This window comes from Chaetura pelagica, unplaced genomic scaffold (genome assembly GCF_000747805.2).
Source record: "Chaetura pelagica isolate M959 unplaced genomic scaffold, ChaPel_1.0 scaffold70, whole genome shotgun sequence".
Classification (NCBI taxonomy): Eukaryota; Metazoa; Chordata; class Aves; order Apodiformes; family Apodidae; genus Chaetura; species Chaetura pelagica.
The window spans coordinates 7928650-7952598 of record NW_009952265.1 but is presented as its reverse complement, the minus strand read 5'-3'; the positions used below and the strand labels follow the sequence as shown (position 1 = coordinate 7952598).

General features: G+C 37.7%; 1 protein-coding gene across 1 annotated transcript in view; it reads left to right on the top strand.

Moving 5' to 3' along the window:
- PRKD1 (protein kinase D1) overlaps nt 1–23949 on the top strand; it is a 59768-nt gene that overhangs the window by 5396 nt on the left and 30423 nt on the right. The window contains exons 2-3 of the mRNA XM_010007713.1: nt 13370–13501; nt 14176–14336. Of these exons, the coding sequence (XP_010006015.1) occupies nt 13370–13501; nt 14176–14336 (293 nt within the window). The remainder of the gene's footprint in view (nt 1–13369; nt 13502–14175; nt 14337–23949) is intronic.

Below are 23949 nucleotides of genomic sequence, written 5' to 3'. Positions count from 1 at the left end.
TTATGAGGGTGGAAGCAAAAGGGTGTTCTGAGCTACAGAGTTAGTTAACTACACATCAGAAGAGGAAAAGGGAACTTTCATTATGAATATTAGTAGCCGTCATAAGTACTATTTTCACCTCTTACCATTTCTTCCTTTGATGCATTTTTTTAAATACCTCTTTTAATACTTTATTTCAGTTGACTACATGGGATTTGGACACTGGAACAGACTTCCCAGGGAGGTGGTGGAGTCACCATCAGTGGAAGTGTTTGAAAGAAGTGTAGATGTAGTGCTTAGGGACATGATTTAAGCACTGAATGGGTAGATGAGGTTACGGTTGGTGGATTTAAATTAAGGCTGGACTTGATGATCTTTGTGATCCCTTCTGACCAGAATGATTCTGTGATTTAAATAGTGATTTTAGGAGATATGGGTATATGTAAAAATATATATTGCTTAAACCTACAAATTAGTATATTGAACCCAGCTGATCTATTAGCACTCCTGGATATTCATGGAACAGTATCAGTAATATAATTCTGTCTGTAATGGCCTGTTTGCTATGTTGCTGTTTTCTTAGCTGTGTATTTTCTATTTAATTTCTTCAAAATGTTAGAAACGAACGTCTGATCTCCTGATGCACAAAATAAGAAAGTACTTTATTAGAGCTGTGTAAGTCTCCAGTAATGTTTGTTCATTCTGACATTGACTTAATTAAATTGAATTTCAGACTGAAAAAGGATCCAAAGCTTTGGAGAAAGATTTTTTTTAATGAAGTTATATTTATAGGAAGGGTTCTTTCTGATTACTCTCAAAAATGAGTAGGCAGCCCAAACCAGGAAGCAAGGTACAGAAGTTGCAGTCAAAGTTATAATCAAAGGTGGCTGTAAATGAGCAGTCATTCATAAACACTGAAAGGAAGCGAAACCAAAAGTTGCATCTTTGTAGGTCTCCCTCTAAAATTCGGTCTCTTTGCTCAGAAAAGGAAGTAAAGTTTGTGTAAGGTGACCTTGAGTTGAAAAGTGTCTTTCAATCTTGATGTGATGAAGTAGTATTTGCTACAAGCTTCTGTTGGATCTGTGAAAAGGTAACTTTGATGTTCCCCTCATGAGATGAAGCATGCAAATATGAATCCCCAAAACAACATGCTGTAAAATATACAGTAGATTTTAACAGAATGGAATATGCTTACTCTGATAAACTGCCTTCCTTAAGCTCACCTCCTAGTTTATAAAGCTCTTTGGTATTCATTGGTATAGGACAACCAAGGAGAGTGTAGGCCCTCTCCTGAAGGAAATGGGCGAGATAGCAACACAGGATATTGAGAAGGCTGAGGTCTTCAATTACTTGTTTGCTTCAGTCTTCTCTGGCAAGTGCTCCAGCCTCAACACAATGACCACAACAGGTGAAAGCAGGGACTGGGAGAGTGAATTACCCCCCACTGTAGGAGTAGAGCAGGTTTGTGACCATCTAAAGAACATGAAGGTGCATAAATCTATGGGACCTGATGGGATTCACCCATGGGTCCTGAGGGATCTGGCGGATGCAATTGCTACGCCTCTGTCCATCATATTTGAGAGGCCAAGGCAGTCTGGTGAGGTTCCCACTGGTTGGAAATAAGGGAACATAGCCCCTGTTTTTAAAAAGGGGAAAAAGGAACACGCAGGGAACTACAGGCCGGTCAGTCTCACCTCTGTGCCTGACAAGATCATGGAGCAGATCCTCCTGGAAAGTCTGCTGAGACACATGGAAAATAAAGAGGTGATTGGTGACAGCCAACATGGCTTCACTAAGGGCAAGTCATGCCTGACCAATCTGGTGGCCTTCTACAACAAGGGTACAGAGGTGGTAGATGATGGCCAAACAACTGATGTCACCTACCTGGATTTGTGCAAGGCATTTGACACTGTCCCACATGAAACCCTGGTCTCCAAACTGACAAGGCATGGATTTGACAGATGGACCACTCAGTGGATAAGAGATTGGCTAGCAGGTGACAAGTGGTGTCCCTCAGGGGTCTTGGTATTGGGACCAGTGCTGTTGGAGACATGGACAGTGGGATTGAGTGTATCCTCAGCAAGTTTGCTGATGATACCAAGCTGTGTGGTGTGGTTGACACCTTGGAGGGAAGAGATGCCATCCAGAGGGACCTTGAGAGGCTGGAGAGGTGGGGCAATGCCAACCTCATTAAGTTCCGCAAGGCCAAGTGCAAGGTCCTGCACCAGGGTCAGTGCAATGCCAGACACAAATACAGGCTTGGGGGAGAATAGCTAGAGAGCAGTCCTGAGGAAAAGGAGTTAGGAGTGGTAGTAGATGAGAAGCTTGACATGAGCCGGCAGTGTATGCTGGAGCCCAGAGAGCCAATTGGGTCCTGGGCTGCATCAGAAGTATGGCCAGCAGGGCCAGGGAGGTGATTCTGCCCCTCTACTCTGCTCTGGTGAGACCCCACCTGGAGTGCTGTGTACAGTTCTGGTGCTCTCAGCACAAGAAAGATATGGACCTGTTGGAGAGGGTCCAGAGAAGGGCCATGAAGATGATCAAAGGGCTGGAGCACCTCTGCTATGAAGACAGGGTAGGAGAACTGGGGCTGTTCAGCCTAGAGAAGAGAAGGCTCTGAAGAGACCTTATAGCAGCTTTGCAGTACCTGAAGGGGCCTACAGGAAAGCTGGGGAGAGGCTTTTCATCAGAGAAGATAGTGATAGGACAAGGGGTAATGGTTTTAAACTGAGAGAGGGGAGATTTAGGTTAGGTATAAGGAAGAAATTCTTCACTACAAGGGTGGTGAGGAACTGGAATGAGTTGCCTACAGAGGCTGTTGGTGCCCCATCCCTAGAAGTTTTTAAGGCCAGGTTGGATGAGGTTTTGTGCAGCCTGATGTAGTGGTAGGGTTCCCTGCTCATGGCAGGTGGGTTGGAACTTGATGGTCTTTAAGGTCCCTTCCAACCTTAATGATTCTGTGATTTTTTTGACTAGCCTTTAAAAATTATTTATTTCAAGTGCCTTTTGTTAACGCCATTAAAGTGATATTAATGATTGAGAGGTACAGTCCTTTATACACAGCCTCTATAGAAGAAGCTGACAAATGAGAGTTGCTGTGGCTCTGTGTTTTGATACTCTGACTCTTTTTAAGGTCTGTTTTTTGAGGCTTCCAAAGTAACCATTACTTTAGATGCCTTCCGACTTTTGGACTTGCCAGCGTAGTTCATGTCCTATGCTATATGTTGTCCATGACAGTTTATTAAAAGACTGCTGTGTAAATTTGCCAAGTCTTTTCATGTTATATAGAGCAAAAAACAGTTTTACAGTTTTAATATGAGTTTGCTTATAAAAATTCTATCTATTTTTGCTGGGGCAAAATTACATTGGGATGTAAGAGGTCTTTGCCAGCACCTGGAAGGCAGATGATAAAATGTTAGCATCTTGGGCAAATTAGTGGAATGTACTTCATCTACTCGTTGTGAGCAGTTGTGCTCAGCTTGGCAGGATTCCTGAAGCATGAAAGTGAAAAAGCTGCTATTTTCTGGTCCCTTGCTGAGCTGATGAGGGTAGGAATTGATCCACAGCTTTTGTTAAGAAGCAGTTTCTGGTTCAGTATCACATAGATGGTACACCATCTGATCATTAGATGCTGACATTTTATTTGGATTCAGTGCAGTTTATACTGTCTTATATATGATAAAATATATTGAACTGAGTAAAAGCTGTGGATAACTATGCAATTACAGTAAATGCCATATATCAACATATAACTGGATTCTAATGCTAACTTGACTGCCAGATCCTTGAGATAAATGTTATGAAGTTGTATCTTTGAACATAATTTTATAGCACTTAAATACTTGGTTGCAGTTTGTGACTTTGCTGTGACTGAAAAACATTTCCCTGGTGTCTTCATGCCTGTGTTAACATCCTCTTTTTCTAGTGTCTTTGAGAAATACAACTATATTTTCTCTGTCCTGTCCAAGATGATACCTTTGGAAATTATTCTTCCTTATGACCTTTTAATTGTTTCTAGCTGTTCTGTTTTTTTCTTATTTCTGTAGAGGTAGGGCTCACTACAGATTAGGTTAAAGTGGATTGATTTTTCTATCTTTCACTGTTCATTAGCCCACATCGTTCTTGGATCATGAATTTCAGATAGAAAAATTTTGTTATAAGTTCTTCAAATACTCTTTCCTTCTTTGTTTATGCTTTGCCTCATTAACTTTTCTTCAGCTCATAAATATAATAATTGCTACCTTCTGGTTACAGACTTCAAGATTTGTATTTGTTCTGCATCAGCAGAATCTTTCTGAACTCCCTGCTTGTCTTGCCTTACCATTCTTTTCTTTCTGCTGCAAGAGGGACTAAGTAAAAATAGGAAGGAAAAAAATAGATGTCCTATCCACATCACTTCCTAAAATTGTCTACCTGCATCATCAACAGTACACACTGAGTAAAATGATATGTGACAGGCAAATATTAGTTGGGAAGCAGTTAATGTGCTAATTTTGCTTCTAGTGCTCTTGCAGACATACAGGCCATGCTAGTTATTCTTCCTTGGGTCTTTCTATATTTTTTTTTTTATTTAGTGATTATTTCAATAGCAGAAAATCTGAAGTAATTCAAAGATTTTGTGAACATCCGTTGCAAGAAAGCACCTTTAAGTTTTTAGGTAAGCTTTTTGAACTTGTTTCTCACTCATGTCAAGATTTTATATGTCACTTTAAAGCTGAATTAATCATAAACAAGGTTTTGTATTTGTAAAAAAATGTACATTTTGGAAAAAATACTGTTGGTATTTTCTTTGCGTTTGCCTTGAGAGAAGCTTCAAGTGCACACACATCCTTCTCTCAGTACAGGACTTGTATATGAGAGCTCACTGTTCCACCTCTAGCTAATAGATCAGACATCCTACATTGTACACCTTTAATTTTCCAATTCTCAGAGATAATACATTTTCAATTTATTGTGCATTTTATATGAAAACAAGGGATACAAATACATGCTGTTTTCACAGTGGAAGCAGGTTACTAGCAGAGGTTCTTACTTCTGTGCTGTTAAATATTTTCATGAATGATCTGGAAAGCATGACTAGTGAAGTGTCAGTGTCACTGCAAATGAAATTCAGTATGGATCAATATAGAGTGTCAGGGAAATTTATTTATTTTTATCTATGTAACAAGGAGCTTAGAGTTAGCTGGGACTGCCAAAAATTGAAAAGTTCAAGTTCTGTGAAAATGTCGTCTTAGTGCTAAGTACAAATAAAGAAAAGCAAGTACAAGTACAACAGGGGTAACCTCAATGGCTGCAATTTTTCTCTATTGTTATGACTAAAGTAGAATAAGTAATTACATTCTTATTAATTATTGTGCATCAGTAAGTTGTATAGCCAGCTTTCCAGGAAAGGTGGTATTGAAGTTTATTATGCTTCATTACATTTACATTTATTTCAGTTAGTGCATTTAAAAAAAAAAAAAAATGTCTATCAGCTTCTCAGTGATTCTTGGCATTCATTTTATATTATATAGTAGCTATGTATGTTAAAACCTCTGAACTTAAAAAACCCCTCTATTTTCCTTAAAGTACCTCATTGGAGGCAACTTTTCTTCCTTTTTTAAAAATTTTTATGCAGTTTTCTTAATATGATACACATCACATGTAACCTTCTTTAAAAGGTTTTAGTTTTATCATTTTGATGGAGTCTAACACAATCCACTTAGTAACTGTAGCTCAATAGATTATTCAAGTGTTTTACTGGAGAAGTCCCAACTTCAGCTGATCCTTTCTCAAAGGACTTGAGGTGATGAATGAAATTTGGGCTCCAAGGTATATTTTCCTATATTGCAACAGGTATTTCTATCCATTTGAACTTGTGATGTCATGGTATCACCTAATTAGCATGCTGAATCAATATGAAATGCTTACAATTAAAAAGGCATTAATAGAGAAGACAGAAGTGCATGTTAGTACAAAAAGTTTCCTTACTCCATGGTGTGTGAAACTTGTACATGGATTTCACTGGGTCTTTCTTTAATAGCACTTGAGTTTTTCCTGAAGTCCTATAAATCAGTGGTCTCCAAATTTTTTTATTGTGTACCTCATCACTAAACATTTGTGAGCATACACCTCCGATACATCTATTTTTATCTATAACTCACGTGTTGCTGAAGTTCTAATATTTTCTTCCTGCACACTAATGGATTGTCTCGTGCACATCCAGGAGTATGCATGCCCTGCCTTGGAGACCTCTGCTATAGGTCCATTTAAAGGTGTATGTTTGAAACAAAAATCTATCACCTCTTTAAAAAAATTGTAATTTTTTTAATTATGTGAGTAATGAAACTTCAGTTAAAATTTCCCTCTACTTTTCTGAATTTTTCGTATTCTTTCAGTTGTTTCTGCTGCTAACACAGATTCTAATCATAAAACTTGTTTTGGATCAGTGTGGCAGGGTTTCAGTACTGGGGGTGGGGCACACAGGGGTGGCTCCAAAATCTCCAAAATCTGGCCCTGCCTGTGGCCCTGCAAGAGCGCATCAGGAGAGCCGGATGCGCCTCTTGCAGGGCAGAGGAGAAGGGGTGGTGAGAACACCAGAGCGAGATACCAAGGTCAGTGAGGAAGAAGGGGGAGGAGGTGCCCAAGCAGAGGTTCCCCTGCAGCCTGTGATGAGATGGCAGGCTGCCCCTGCAGCCCATGGAGGACCACAGTGGGGCAGATGTGGACCTGTAGCCATGGAGAATCCTGTACAAGGAGAGGTGGCTGTTCTTGAAGCAGGCCGTGACTGTGGGTAGACCATGCTAAAGCAGTCTGTTCCAAATGGACTGCACTTCATGGGAGGGACTCATGTTGGAGGGGTTTGTGAAGGACTCTCTCCCATTGGAGGGACCCTGCGTTGAAGCAGGGAAAGACTGGGAGGATTCCACTGCTAGAGGAGGAAGTAGTGGCACAAAACAATGTGTGATGAACCAACTGTAAACCCCATTACCTTCCCCCCCCACCAGTGGTGGAAGGAAGTAGAGAAACTGGGAGCAAAGTAGTTTGGGCCTGGGAAAAATGGAGGGGTGGAGTAAGGTATTTAAAGTATGATTTTGTTTGTTCTGCTCTGATTTGGTGATAAATTAAATTGATTTTTTCCCCCTAAGTTGAGTGCATTTTGCCCCTGACCATAATTGATGAGTGTTCCCTCCTTGTCCTTGTCTTGACCCATGAGCTTTTTGTTGGATTTTCTCTTCCCCATCCCACAGTAGGGAGAGGAGTGAACATATGTGGTTCTTTGTTGCCAGCTAGCCCTTAACCACAACAACTGTCAAAGCTTGAATATTTCTCTTTTCCTCAGTAGACTCCATCCTCTTCCATCAAATAACTACCTCTCCACATCATTTTCACTAGCTGCAACATGTAATATGGAACAAGCTTTTCTTAAGCGGAGCAGAAAACTCTGTCATTTGTCATATATGTTTTAATTGGTACATTTATTTTCTAGTTTCTTTGACCACTACATGCTTGATCAAACATTTGTATCATTGTATTTGGTAACCAATAGTAGTGAGTCTTGAATGAAGGGTAGCTGTAATTGATTCAGCAAGAAACATAAATGCAAAATATAAGGTAACCTTGGAATAACTTGCCCATCAGATGAGTGGAGTTGTTAAGCTGTCAGCATTGTATTCTACACTGCTTGGATGTACATCAGGGAAAAAAATCTACGATTGGGAGAATCACTCTACTTCTTCACTGTCTCTGAATTGATGGCCTCAATAACTTCTTGCTCCAGTAGTTTCCAAATGAAATACTGTTTATGTAAAAAATATGTCTTTCAATATCACTGTTAGACTCATCACTTTTTGCTTTCATTGGCTGGCTGCTGGCTTTGATATTTTGAAAGTGCAAAGAGCAATACACGTTCTCATGTTTATTTCCAATAAATGATGTTTGCAACCCTTTGTGGAAAGATACACTTCTTATTTAGGAAGTGCTTGTGGCTTGTAGCTAAAGCAAGTTGGAGCACAAACAAGCAAACCTCCTTCCCTTGGGGAATATAACAATTTAAAATGGAAACTAAGGAGGAAGAGGCTCAGGAACTGCCACAGGTTGCAGTGTGCTGTTTTTTATATCTGAATGGCAGTGTGACTCAAGCCTGAAGACATTGTCATTCTGGCTCAAATCTGTATCACTTCAGCTCTTAAAGAGGATCCAATAATATTTCTGTTAGCCTAGTTGAGGTGTAAGTAGTTGCCAAAAAAAAAGTCTGGAGAGCTTACTGTTACTCAGGACGTGAAGACTCCCATCACTGTAATTTGTTGGTATAGAAGATTATACTACAGGGGTTATGCTTGTTTCCTCTTTTGGTTTTTTTGGCTTCCTCTTCTTGAATCCGGTAAACTCTTACTCATTTCCTCTTCAAATGAAATAATTCCAGTCTTTTAATCTCTCCTTATATGGAAGTCTCTTCCATTGCCTCCACTGGTTTCATTCATCTGCCAGTTCTCTTACCAAACTTCTTATTGAGTCTGTCTCACAGAAATTGAAGGCAGAATGTGAAGTGAGGAATATTAGTATCACAATTTGGCAATGTTAATTTCAATTCCATGTATTTGTGCGCATGGGTGAAATCCTGGGTAAACTTACTAAGTCACTTATGTTATCTTCAGTGGAGCAACAATATGTTCTTTAAATATTTTGCTTATCTTTTTGACCTTCAGATCTACTTTGCCAGGCACTGGAGATGTTTCTATGATAAGTCATTCTTCAGTTGTTGGAATCCATTTTTAAAAATCAACCACAATTCAGAGCAGTAATTAATTTCTATCTTTCAAGGTATGTCATCTTGGCATTTCATGTGCAAGTTGTGCAGTTCCTTAGCATTGTTAGGTTCCCTTCTTCCTTTTCTAGTGTCACCCTAGAAAGATTAAAATGGGACTGAGAACATGGCAATGGTTCTATACAGTCATGCTTGAGTTCCTTGTCTCTGATGATCCTGTATCAGAGATTTGAGACCTGACGAATGCATTATTTAGCAGACACTAAAGCATGTTTCAGAAGTAGTTGTGTATTTCCAGGATTGTTTGTTTCATCACCTTCCTAGGGCTTGAGGTGAGGTTGTCTGGTCTGTAGTTTCCTGGGTTCTTCTTGAAGGTAGAACTGAGATTTGCTTTCCTCCAGTCTTTGAGCAGTTCTCCCAATCACCATGATTGTTCAAAGTCTGTTGAGAGTGGGTCTTTCACTGACATCAGCGAGATCCCTCAGAACTTCTGGGATGCATTCTGGCAGGGCCCATGCACGTCGGCCGATACCATGCAAAATAACCCTGTGTATATCTGTAAGTAATAATACATATTTATGAATTTTAGGGTAATTTTAATAGATATCTAAACTTTTTCTTCACATTAAAGAGTGTTTAAAATAGTTTATGCACAGGTTACTTGGTGAATTCAGTGTAAGATCGCGTTTTTAATTCCATTATGCTTTTGGCCATCAGCATTTATTGACCATATAAAAAACAATTTTCTCAACCTTTAATGAAAGAAACTTGAAGATACCAAGTAAGTTTTACAAGTGATGCTAATTCTTTTTTGAGTACCTGTTCTTTTTGAGATGTATAATTCTGACAGTGACCATGTAATCCATCAGTTGATTTTTTCAGAGACCTTGGAAAATAATTGTTAAGAACTTACCAAACAAAATCAAGGTGTAAAATTCAGACTGTCCTTGATTGCCAGGTTAGAATAGCAAAAATAATAAAATGCTTTCCTTTCTTTTAGCCCAATGAAATTGTATACACAGTCATTAGTTGTTATGTTTTAATCAGTGCTTGAAGGTGAGTAATGTATAATGGTGTATTTATTTTTTAAGTGGTGAATGCCAACAGTTCTTGTAGGGAAGGACTGTTAGGAGTACCTGCAGCAAGTGAATGGGATACATTACTCTTAAAGGCATTCCAAGTGGGAGAGGGTAGCAGGAGAATGTCTCAAGATACTGCTAATTATGTGGTTGATAGTTTCTTATGCTGTGAAAGGCATGGGTGCTAGATGACAGCTCCCATTATGTGAAGCTCAGTTGCTCATAATGGTAGGATCTCACCTCCTGTAGTAGTTCAAATCCTTTATGGACCTGGAACTCAAAACAATCAGCAAATCAGTTGCCTCTTTTTGAAAGCAGGACATTGCCTCTGTGAGTTACAATAGCTTCTTGTTCTCATTTCCAGCTGTGCTGAATGATAGATCTGCTCCTGAGCCCAGAACAAGGAGCACTGGCCATTAACAGCTAAGTCAGTAACGACTTGATGAAATAGTAATGTCAAAAATGTTCATTATCTGTATTTCATGCAAAGTTGAACTAGGGACAATAGCAAAGTGTACATTGCTGTTCTTTTGGAAGTTGATAGTGCATGGTGTTCCAGTTTTGGTGCTTTTCCTTGAGAAAGGTCCCAGACAGGGAGCGTTTCCATCATCATTTTATTATGTGAATCAGTGAAGATGTTAATATTCTTCATAAAGCTGTTGGTAGATATGCTGTTGAAAATCCAAAATAAGAATTCCTGAACAGAAGAGCTAAGGCTTTGAATTTAGATTGAAACTCTGAAAGAAATAAGTGGGGAGAGGTTTGAAGGCTTAGTGATGTTTATAGTGGTCTGCATGGCTGAGGAGTTTCCAAAATGCCTAAGACCATGTTTTCACATGTTTATCACAGTTCCATAGATTAGATGAGAAGAGAGGAAAATGTGAATTACCGTGGCCTAAAATTACTCCTTGATAGTCTTCAGGACAGCAAGAGGACAGACAATATTCCTGTCAGGTACTTCCATATGAGACAACAGCAAGGAATCCAGCCTCCTCAACTGCAGGCTGACCAGCACAGATGCTAGCATGTATTTTCTATGCAGAGAGGTTACAGCATGGCTTTTTACTCCTGAAAATGTTTTCCTTGCTCCTCCTTTTCCAGTCTACCTTTTCTTTAGGTTCAGTATAGTTATCATCAATAATTTGATAGAATCATAGAATGGTTAAGGTTGGAAAGGACCTTTAAGATCATCAGGTTCCAGCCTCCCTGCAGGGGACACCTCACACTAGACAAGGTGGCACGAAGTCTCACCCTTTAGGCACTGGAAGGCTGCTATAAGGTCTTTATGAAGCCTTCTCTTCTCCAGGCTTGATATCATCAAGTAGCTGGGCTATTGTAGCTCGGTTGGTGTCTGTGTGTGGTAGGATGGCAGAAGTGTCTGTTGCCTGACTGTGGCACCTTTTCCTCCTGGTGGCTGCATGGTGGTGATATAAAAGCCCAGAAAAATGAATCCTTCTTGAATTCCACAAACCAATGATCTACTGAGGAGTTGCTGTCCTAACTCCTATGATACAACTTCAATATGAAATTCAATGGTAAAGTTAATATGCTTGTATTTTTTTCTGTTTGTACAAGTGGAGAATGAATACTTGTTTTTTAAATAACATAAAAATATTCTTTAAAGTTTGAGTGTTTGATCTTTCAAACTTCTTTGATTTGCTTGGAATTGCAGAAAAACATGTGTGTGGTTATGTTGCACAGAAAAGATGGTTGGCTTTAAATCCTAGACAAAGTAAAATCACAAGAATTCTGTTCAGCATCTAAAATGCGTTCCAAGGACTTGTTTCCTACTACACCAAGGACAGCATTACTACTTCAGAGCGAGCATTGCCATAATGGTAGTGAACTTGACTACTGTTGTCTGGAAAATAAACAAACAAATAAATGAAAGTAATATATTTGAACAAGTATCCTTATGTGTTTGGAAGCCCTTGAGGTGGAAAAAAATGGTTGGCCTAACATTGTTAAGTAAATATAAAATTACTTTATTTCAGTTTTGGGATGTTCTAACATGTCAAGACTTCTATGAAGCCTTAATTTTATGAATTAAGTAAACTTTCTACCATTACTTCTTATGGAAACTAGGAACATAGTAATTCTGGGAAAATAAATGAAATTGTGAATTAAACAACCTATTAGATAATTTGGATTTCTTTAATAAAAATTAAAATATATATATATAATTGGAGTAATTGAATCCTACTTCTGTGAAGATATTCCACATACCTTTGTTAAAAGATCTCTAGACTGGAAATTGGTTGAGACTGGAAACATGATTTTCTGTAAACATTTTTGGAAGACTTTTTCCTGAAAGAAAGAATTTTGTGCACAGAAGGAACTGCATCCAGGGCACAGGTCTTTGTTGGTACTCCTCTCTAATTAGTTAAAAAACTTTTATTCATTGGTATGCAGATTTTTGGTCCTCTTTTCAGTAATATACAAGAAATAAGTTAGGGATTAAGCTTATCTGGGTCTTTCAGGAATTAATCTGAAATGAACCATTAAAAAATGTGTTGGTTTTTTTTCTCATAATTGCGAATTTGGAATGTATTGCTATGGAGAGACAAAGCATTTCTATTAAGTGGCTACATACCTGTTCACTCATACTGATAACCTGTAAAGAGTAAACAGACATTTAAATCACCTGTTTAAATGTCATTCTGAATGAGATTGGATGTTTGAATATGTGCTTAATGTTTAACAACATTTCACAGATACTGTTTTCTATTACACTGTCTGATCTAGAACACATGTAATAAGAAAAAGAAAATATTTCATTAAAGGATGTATTTTTAAAGTATTGTGGTAATGACTGCCTCTGTATACTGAATAGTTTCTTAAAACACTATCATTGTTTATGGTGTACACTAGAGCCTTTAACTAGCCCTTGTAACCTTTGCAACTGATACACTAGTTGCAGACTCACGTAATTTTGAAGGATTGGTACTTCAGGAAACGTACAGCAGCTTTCCAGACTGCTCTGCAAGGTTTTTGTCTTTTTTGATGGTTGGGTGTATAATTACATGTTTCCTTTTTAAACTCTAATGTGTATTTTCAACTTGAGTGATCAGTTCATCGATACCAAGAGAGGCTGCTGAATAACATACACCAACTAGTCACCTGAAATGGTCCATTTTTGATACGCTTTCCTTTACTTGCATAAAAAAAGTATGTTTCTTTACTGGTTGTATTGAGTTTATCTAATGTATGTCTGTAAAAGACTATATTGAAAAACTTTCAACATTAGATTGAACTGTGCCCATTTCTGATACATGTTTAATATGCTGTTATACTCCTATGCTTAATTGGAAAAATATTATCAGAGGAGTTATTGCTGCAAATTTATAAAAGAAGCTTCATTCTTTTTCCTTGCCTTGTGATGCATGATATACCATTGGTTGATGGTATATCATCAGTCTTTCAATATTCAAAATATGATGACCAGTACAGAATTCCAAGTTCGTCATCGTAGTGACCAAAAGGTGCTTTGCTTTGTTTGTGATGATGAAGCATATTAGCTGTGTTACTAATCCTACTCATTTTTTGAATGGTCTTGTTGTTATAGCTTCTGCGACATTTGAAGACTTTCAAATCCGGCCCCATGCTCTTTTTGTTCATTCGTATCGAGCACCAGCCTTCTGTGACCATTGTGGAGAAATGCTGTGGGGGTTGGTGCGTCAGGGACTCAAATGTGAAGGTAAGCTGCAGTGAGATGTGATTTTCAGTCTTGGGATGCTGCTTTTAAATTGGTTAGGCATCAGAAAAAAAATCACAGTAGGTAGAGACAGTAAGAACTATCAAATTAATTAGCTGATTATGAAGCTAATCCTTTTGACTGCTCTGAAGCCTCCCTAGACATGGCTCTGTACCCTGAAGTGCAAAAAAATTGTCAATATACATTTTTAAGAAAAGGATTTCTGTGTCTTGCACGTCCCTTATGAGTCTGAGCCTGTATCTAATTCTGTATCCCATTAATTAAGGTCATTTTACTGAAATGACTGTCAGTCCATATGAGATTGTAATAACTATCTTTTCTCATTTTGCCACAACTATTTTGTGGCAGACTGTATCCATAGAATATACCATTTCCTTACCTCCCAAATGTGGATCACAGAAATTTCTTGCACTGTGAGACCATAGATTTTTTAAAAATCAAAGATAAAACACTGATTATAGATACAACTATTCAGAGCTCATAACACTAAAAATATGTAGAACATAGGAACTAAACGAGCAGAGTAGAGGAAGAAAGTTGTAATTGAAAATACCGGTAGTGATTTTTAACCCATGTTGTTGTTTTTTATTTGAAAATGTTCTTTGCTTTTTCCGGGAATAAACCATAATCAGGTTGTTCTAACTTTGTCTTTTCAGGATGTGGTCTAAATTACCACAAGAGATGTGCATTTAAAATCCCTAACAACTGTAGTGGCGTACGGAAAAGGCGCCTCTCAAACGTTTCCCTAACAGGACTCAGCACCGTTCGGACAGTTTCTGCAGAACCCTCTACCAGCATGCCGGATGAAGCCCTTCTGGTATGGGATTCTCTAGCTGTACAGGCTATGGGTATTGCTGCTAAGAAATAATGACATTTAGTGCTATAAGATCTGGTTTTGCCTGTTAGAGACTGCAGAGGAGGGTGGTGTGTAAATTATAAACTGTTGCTGTGAGAAAAGACACCTTGTCGTAAAAAGGAGGTCACCATATTATGGTATGTGGGTTTAAGGTATGTGACACTTCTGATACTCCCTGTACTCTACTCCCTTTGGCAAGAATTAGGTTATTCTGAAGTGTAGTATGTGAGTAGTTGCATCTTGGAGGATATCTGAAATTAGAAGTTGATTTTTGTCTGTATCAGACCCTTGTATCCATTGGTTTATGACATAGGAAAAATTTGCCGCTGGACAACACTGTGATCCAAACACCACTATATCAAACGGAGTATCCATAACTGTTAAGGCTATACTTAATTAGTTGTAGCCTGTGTATTTACAGTATTTCTTTGTGTTAAGAAGAAAGCAGGAGAAATCTCCTTTATTTCCTTAAATGGATCTTTGTGGTGAATGCATGTATATATCCTTATAGATATGTAGATGTACAGTATACACACAGGCACGATCATAATACACTTGAATAGTTAAGAATTTACACTGTGTGTAAAGGAATCCACTCCTAAATGAAAGTTTTGAAAACCTTAAGGTTTAAAAGAGAGGAAAGAATGTGTAAGTACACACAACAATTATCATGTTTACCTCTCAATTAAAATATTAAACTTATTAAACTTCACATACTAAAAGGACACTATTGCAAATGATGTAGACCTGGTGTTATATGCAGTGCCGTCTACGAAGCATAATTATGTGCTTATGCTACTGATTATCATTAGCCTAAAGCTACTTGGAAATTAAGGTTAACATTATAAATCTGTATTTTTAATTGAAAAGCTGCATAAATCAGTAAAGTACTTATGTTCTGAAAAAACTGCAGCAAGAAATCTTTATATATTATTCATAATTCTCTGTAGGTTGTGTCAGAAATGCTGACTTACTCTGACCAAGACAGAAAACTTTTATCTCAGTTGAGAATTGTTTCTGGAATTTTGGTAAAGCAAATTCCATGAGTGACATCCTGGTGTACTCTCTATAAATATTTGCTTCATTGTACAGGTAGAAGATAGCAAAAAAAAAAAAAAAATTCAATTTGAAAACATTTTTAATTATATGACTTTGTTGTTTGCTGAAATATTCTGAAATGAAATACCTGTTTTGCAAACCTGCATATTTTAAAACTGTTGAAAATATTAAAATTACCAGTGAAGAAATAAGTAAGTTTCATATACAGTGCAGGCTATACTTGTCTAAGAACTTGTAATTATTAGTGTACCCATGCTGATGATTCAGAGCATCACACATGCGCATACATGTGCCTGCACAAATATGTTTACAGTAGATACTGTAAACAGTAGATACAGGGATGGCCATTAGCCTAGATAAATGAAATAGCTTTCCAATTTCACCTTTATTTCATGAAATCATGGTATCATTTACCAGTTCTTCAGAAGTTCTCTCACATATGGCTTCTGTATGTCTTTTCTTTTGGTTTGAATTATTTGCATTTAATGTGTTTCAAATTTTTTTCCTTTTTTTTTAAAGTGTGCATAGTCTTTGTCAGTTCTCCTGTATCAGATCTGTCCTTTGGACTCCATTCTTCTGAAGTACTTGTGAGATAAGTTTTATGGCAGTTTATACTATGGTACCTATCAAAGCATGCACTTCGGAATGTGTTTCATTTTTCTACAGCCTGTGTGAATATGATAAGAAATGTCATCCTCGTTCAAGAAACGGTGTATCATTCATCATTGGTATTGGCGTGGCACTTGAATCACAAAATATAATTTCTGTTTGGGACCACTGAATTTAATAAGATATCTGTTAATTCGGTGATTCTTCTTATGTGGAATCAGAGCAGTTGAGAGAAAAGAAGTTCCTGGAAACCTTTCATAGATGGAATTATTAACTAAGTTATTATTTCAGAACCTTTTTGTCTGGGTTGTGTGAATCAGAGAGAAGCCAACTTTCACTCACAGTGTTAAATTTAGCTTTAAGTCTGGCTTCTGGAAAAAATGCCACTTACAAATTGAAGAAGTTATGCCCTAACTTATAAAATTGTGGCATTCAAAAAATTTTTGTGACAGGACTTGATGATCTTAAAGGTCTTTTCCAACCAAAACAATTCTACAACTCTAGGATAACGTGGATCCTGCAAAGGGTACTTTAATTATCCTTTCATAGGAAACCACCATACACAGAGACAGTTTCAGTTTGGATATAAATGTTCTTATTTGCCACTAAAGCATTTAATTTGAACTGAGAATTGACTGGGAGCAATATTTAAATACAGCTTTTAAAATTTACCTCTAAAGAATAAAATCTGAGCAATATCTGCTTTTTGGTTCTTCATTTGGTAGTGTAAAACTTACCAAACAGAAGTGCTAAAAATATGTAGAACTAGGGGGATGCTATGTAACCAGATTTTTACCTGCCATAGCTCAAATGCAATTCTTTTGCATTCTATTCTATAATGTAGAATGGAAGTATTTCACTTCATGCTTGCTTATAAAGTAACATTTTCTGCCTTTTCCTCCCCTTTTTTCTTTGTTCTGTTTTTAATTCTTTCCAAACTCCTGTCTCAGTCTCCTGTCAGCCCTGGCTATGAGGTATGTACTGAATTTGCTCTACTGCCTATCATACTATCAGGAACATCCTCTTATATGTTTGTCAGTGCTTAGTGTGAAGACATGCAGTAATTTTATCACATTGGTATTTTATTATATTTAGAACTCAAGAGCATTTCTTTTACTTTTAGAAAGAGTATGTGCAGTGCAAAACCCCAAAGTCTGGATTGCAAAGTCAGAGTCATAATTCTTATATTAATCAGTAAAATGAGCGAACATTAAAATATTTTTATGTAAAACTGGCATTTTCATTTCTTGGGCATAATAGAGGTCAATCGTTGGGGACTGTAGCCTTGTGGGAGAAAAATTTCAACCTACATTTCGGAACATGAGGAATCTGCTGGAGTAATGTAGAAAATAAACATTTTATTTCAAGCTGAAATGTGCTCCTTTATGTGCTCACCAGCAATAAACTTTTAAAACCATTATGCACAGTAGTAGCTTTTTTTCAGAATATCATTGCATTAAAAATAGCCAATCAGGATTCTGCATTTCTATGGAAATAAACATGAGCTGTGTACAACCAAGTTACAGATAAATATAAAGAGTAACAAATGTTATCTTAATGACAAGACAGTTTATGTGTTTTGTGTTTTTTTAAAATAGGTACTTTATGTCAAAATTTGTCCTCTTTGGCTTTCCACATGGATTTTCCAAATAAATTTGTTTCATGTTTGAAGTTTCAAAAGGTTTTGAAACAATGAACTCTTGATATCTTCCCCTTGCAACATGCATTTGAGGTGCAGCCAAAGAAGAGCAGGCTTTGTAGATGTTTTCCTTTTTGAATAGTTAATCAGAGGTATATTTTGTTGTGCTGAAGTTAAGATTATTATGGCCAAACATCTGGCTCTTTAAAAGAAATAACTTCATTTCTTCTTAAAGCACATATATTCTTATTGTAGTGTGCCTACATCACAGTGTGCCCCTGAAGTACAGTTTTGTAGAACACCCATAAAATAATGCAAACAAGAATATATAAAAAAATATTTATGTGATATCTAAAATTATTTCATTCTACATATGTGCTATCTGAAAAATGGTAAATCCAGCAATCCAGAGAGTGATAGATTTCTCTACATTAACAGTTATTAAAATTAGTAATGAAAAAAGGTATGGTATTTAGAAGAAAAATAAAATTGTCTTTCTTTTCTAAAAAGTGTGTTAATCATCTGTGTTTTTAATTTAAAATACATTTATGTGACACAAATGAACTTTATTTCTATTTGTTTCTACATATTTCCATTATTTTGGTAAGTTCTATTAATTCTTCTAGAAGCAATGAATACTGATGTTAAAGTAATTTTTTTTGACACATCGGCAGTGATTTCTTAGACAAAGACTAGCTGAGCTTTGCATTTTAAATAGGAATGCTTTGTTTTATAGGGCACAGATGAGTGGAACAGAACATAATAGAGTAGAATAGACTAGACTATTTCAGTTGAAAGGAACCTTCAGTGATCATCTAGTCCAACTGTCTGACCACTTCAGGGCTGACTAAAACTTAAAGCATGTTATTAAGGGCATTGTCCAACTGCCTCTTAAACACTGACAGGCTTGGGGCATCGACCATCTCCCTAGGCAACCTGTTCCACTGTTTGACCAGCATCTTGGTAAAGAAATGCTTCCTAACATCCAGTGTAAACCTTACCTGATGCAGCTTTGAATTGTTCCCACAAGTCCTGCCACTGGGAGAAGAGAGCACCTCCCTCTCCACTTCCCCTCCTCATGAAGCTGTAGAGGGCAAAAAGGTTGCCCTTTGGCCTTCTTTTCTTCAAACTGGACAAACCAGAGTCCTTAGCTGCTCCTCACAGAACATGCCTTCCAGCACTTTCACCAGCTTTGTTTACCTCCTCTGTACACATTCAAGGACTTGCACACCCTTCTTAAATTGTGGGGCCCAGAACAGCTCAGGGTACTCAAGGTGAGGCTGCACCAATGCTGAATACAGCAACAACCACCTCTTTGACTGACTGATCGTGCTGTGTTTGATGCAATCTGGGATGCAGTCTGCTCTCGTGGCTGCCAGGGCACACAGCTACCTCACTCAGAGCCTGCTGCAGACCAGCACCCTCAGATCTCCTTCAGCAGGGCTTCTCTCCAGGTACTCCTCCCAGTTTACATTTGTACCTAGCATTGCTCCATGCTATGTACATACTTGTTAAGTTTCATTCCATTAATCATAGCCCAATGCTCCAATCTATCTAGATCTCTTTGTAAGGCATCTTGTCCCTCAAGAGAGTCAACAGCACCTTCCAGTTTCATATAATCAAATTTGCTGATAGCACATTTGGCTTCTGCATCCAGATTTTTGATAAATTTATTGAAGCAGAATGGCCCTAGAATTGAACCCTGAGGAACAGCACTGTCACCAGCCAGATGTTGCCCCAGTCACTACTACCCTTTGAGCTCTGCCCTACAGCCAGTTCTTCGACCAGTGCACCATGAACCTGCTCATCCCACAGTCAGACAGCTTGTCCAGATGGATGCTGTGAGGAGACAGTGCTAAAAACCTTACAAAAATCCAGAAAAAATACATCCCTTATCCACTAGGCAGGTGACCTTATAGAAAGATATACAAATATTTAAACAGGACTTTCCTTTTGTGAACTCATGTTGATTGTGCCTGATGATTGTATTATTTGAATGCCTTTCAGTAGTATGTGGTCATCTCCATAATTTTTCCAGGAATTGAAGTGAGACTCACAGATTCATGGTTCTCTGGGTCTTCCCTCATGCCATTTTTGTACACTGGAAAAATATTGGGTAACTACCAGTCATCAGGGACCTCCTCAGACTCCCAAGAATTGGCAGAATTTTACAGATTTACTTACTATCTTTTGAGGGGGAATCAGGAATTATGTTTTCCTAAATAATTTGCTTCATTTTAGCTTAAGACAACCATTTAAATATCACTGGCAGAATACAAAGCATCAGGTGTTGCCTGCCTCTGTAGATTTGTTATAAGCAGAGCTGGCTTGAGGCATGTCAGCTATATATAGTAGAGTGATTTTGCAGAACTAAGACAGTAGAGGCTGTAGGAGGGAATTGTCTTGAGCTCTTGATGGCCATTTTCTCTTTCTCTTGTATCTAGCTCTTAATACAGCTGTTCTTATATCTTACTTCACTGAAATGAGTCCCTGTTTCCCCTGACTAAAAAATTACCACTCTACTGAACCTTCCTTCTCAAACTCAGACAAATCTTTTCCCAGTTCCAGTCTCTGTAGAACCTCATATGCCTCCTCAACTCACTGGACTGGAAAAAAGGAGCTCTTGAGGGAAGGGTTAAAGACAACCTATAGTGTTGCAGCTGAGAGCAGCTTCATGCCTTACGCCAGCTGTAATTAGTAGGAGTCCTTCTCTAATGGCTAGAGTTCATTAGACCAGAGATCCTCAGAGGCAAAAATTAGTATTTCCTCTTGAATTAAGACACTCAAGTCAACTCTGAAATAATACCACTCATGGTTATGTTCTGCTCTTGTCACCCTCAAGCTGTCCTGCCATGCTCCAGTGATGTACACTGCACATTCCTCTCTTGTAAGGACTTACTTTCAGTGTGCTCATTTGTTTAATAAAAATCCTATGCTATTTTTGGGAGTGCTCCTGGAATTTTTTTGAGGTTCAAAATCTAGATGTTACTTAATAATAATAAAAATGTAAAATATAGCCTATGAACTAAATTAATCCTAAGTAATGTTTACATTGATTTAGTGCCAGATTCACCAGGTGAATCTACGGTTATGCACTGAACAGAACTGAGAATCAAGATCTCAGTGCATCTGACACTACAGGTTAAATATTTAAATAGGAGTTTAGGTTAATTCCACAATCTTGAAGGTATATTTTTTTTTAATTTTCTTTTGTACAGTTATTTAAAATATGAAAGCATATTAGAGGTAAAAGACAACTCAACAAAAACTACAAAAATGTGGTTCCTGTTTTCTTAAAGCATTGCATGTCTGTGACATTCAAAGTCCAACTGAACCCTGAACTGAAACATTCTAGGATACAGAAAATGAATTTGGGATGGTTTGCCTCCTACACTGCTGTGCCATAAAATAGTAGTAGTCCCTGTACTAGCTACCATGCACTAAATACTGCAGGACTGAATTTCATGTGACTAATTTAAATTACAGTAGAGCTGTTCTGGCCTCATTTGGCCCCATATTATTGTTTTAGGAGTTCAGCACAGCCAGATGAGACCTAAAAGAGGATCAAGCCAATTATTTTAAGTTAAAATATGTGTATTTAGGAAAGTGTCAAATATTGTATCAATTTTGCACCTAATATTTTCCAAATACCTAGGAAGATACGTAGAAAATGGTAAAGAGCTGAAGGTATACATATCCTGAAATTCCGTATGTGCCATGTCAGCTGATGTTCTTGAATGCAACTTGTTTGTGATCCCTTGGAGAGATTTTATGGGTATTTGATTCTTCAGCTTGGAAGAGGAAGGAGGTTCAGAATGTTCTTGTGTTCAGGTAATTGCCACTTGCTTTTAAATCCCCTGTTTTGTTTCTAGGAAAGACATACAGTAATAATATTTGGCAGACTATGATCCTCCATATAAGCCTCCACAGCTTAAACTGAGGACCTGTAGATGCTCTGTGACTGTGGCAGAAGGAATGCTTTAGGAATGTATGCTACATGTAAGCAAACACACTTAGTGTTAAGGTTTTGCAGTGTCTTTAAGTACTAACACAAGGGTTTCCATGTATTTAAAATTAATCAAAGTGGCAGAGCCTGCAGCACACATTTTACTTTCCTACACCATCTCTGAAACATATTCATGTTGGCACTGTGTTTTCTGAAATGGTACAATCCTTATGTGCCATTTGTATTCTGAGGAATTGAGGCAATCAGTGCAACCTTTTGTCTCTACTAACCTGGCCCAAACCTGTTCAATGATGTTTTCCCTTGATTTTGTGCATTGTGACATCCTTCTGTCCCCAAAGTCCCTCTCTTTAGACAAGCCTTGTCAAGCTGGTTTGTCTGCACCTCCTCTCTCCTTTGCCAAATCTTTTACCCAAAGCAGTGGCTGTTCATTAAGCCCAAAGGCCTGCTGGTTAGATTTGCTGATTTGGTTAGAATGGTGTGGAGACAGTGTCAGGTGGGATGCATTTACAGAGATACTGGGGAAAAAAACAAACAAACAAAGAATATTCATATGTGATGGTGTGAACTGGGATTGTTCCCTGAAGGGTTTTATCTTGGCTGCACCACCTTTGCATCCTGCTGTCTGTCTTGTTTCCTTTTTTATTAGTTCTTCACAGTGGGCATAACTGAGTCTGGCTTATGATGTGGACATTCTAGTAGTGCAAGAGCCTTACATATTATATATAATAATTTATCACTTAAAGTTATTATACTTAAAATTATGAAGCACATAGTAGAATGTCAAACTAAACCTAATATTTTGAAGGAATTTGAATCTGCAAGATGCAGGGAAAAAAGCTTGGTTCTCCAAGAGCCCCATTACGCCTGCTGTCACTAGTAAATACTTTGCCAGCAAAGGGTTTTGTTTTGGGAAATCCTAGACTCTGAGAAGTCAATGTAGTCACACAACTACTGCTGAAACCCAGTAATCTTCTCTTATTACTTTACAAAATAAGGCCAGTTAGAGACAGAGCATTCAAACCACTGTTTGCTAGCATTGATGTCTGGGTGGAGAAACAGGATACATAATGATTTCCCTCTGTGGATAGTTTAATATTAACAGCTTGTACTGAAGTCTGTTCTTCAGTGTGTTTACACATGTAATACTGAAGTGTTTTTCAGACCATAGCTATTTAACTGTGGTGCTTGTAGCATTAAATCATACACTTGACTTAAAGAGAAGAGAGCAATAAGCCTTGAAAGACAACACAGTTGATTGCATTCTAAGTGTGGTATTTCAGTATATTTAACTGAAGATTAATTTCCTTGAATTCACTTAATTACAGTCACATAGTTTCATTTGTAAAAGAAAGTCAACATTTGCATTGCATTAAAAACATACTAGTTCCTGTGGTTACAGAGATACCTATCACCTCATTTGACGGTATCTTCCTGTGAAGAAATTGTATATGAACTTAGAAAGGCTTTATCTTCTGTCTTCAATATAGGAAGGAAATTCATGTTTCAACGAGTATGCTTCAACACTGAAAATGAAATTTCATGCGGACAGTTATTGCTGTTAGGTGCTTTGTTAAATATACATCACTTTGCTCAGTTGTCCAAGTAAATAAAAAAAAGGCATGCAATAAATTGTTTCTTTTGTTAAGGCAAGCACATCAGACGTGTATGAATATCTGTAATTTTTGATTGAATATTTCATTGTATAGCATGGGAATTATGTCACAATTCTTGTGAATACTGTTGAAAAATTATGTATTTAGGGGAGTATAGGATGTGTAGCGTGTTCTCTTCTGAGTTAAATTTACAGACATTAGTGTGTTTCTGCAAGCATGATTTAAATGTCAAAACAAGTATTTCTTATCTGACTCTTCTTGAACATGAAGCTCGTCAGTAAAGTTTTGTCAGAATCTCTGGGACATTTTTAGTCAGACTGTCGAAACCTTTCAGAAGAACTGAGGCAAAGAGCAGACTATTTTATATTTTAGGCTAGTCTGTGCAGTTGAATTGTGGGAGTGTTCCTTGTCTTTGATCCCAAGAGGCCAACTCCATATCCAGTCAGTCAGCTTTTTATTGCTTTCCATTAGTCCTTTCAGGATCTCCCTGAAGTTTGGTTTCTGTGCCTGGAAGAGATAGATGTGGTGCTAGAAGACAGCCAAACTCACACAGGTAATGAGAACAGCTGAATCCATTGACAGGAAATCAGTATTTCAGATTTTTACATTTATTTTGCCATGGATTTGGACAAGGTAAAAAGGGGGGATCTCGGGAGGGATTTTGACCTTTGTGGTAGCAGCTGTGTG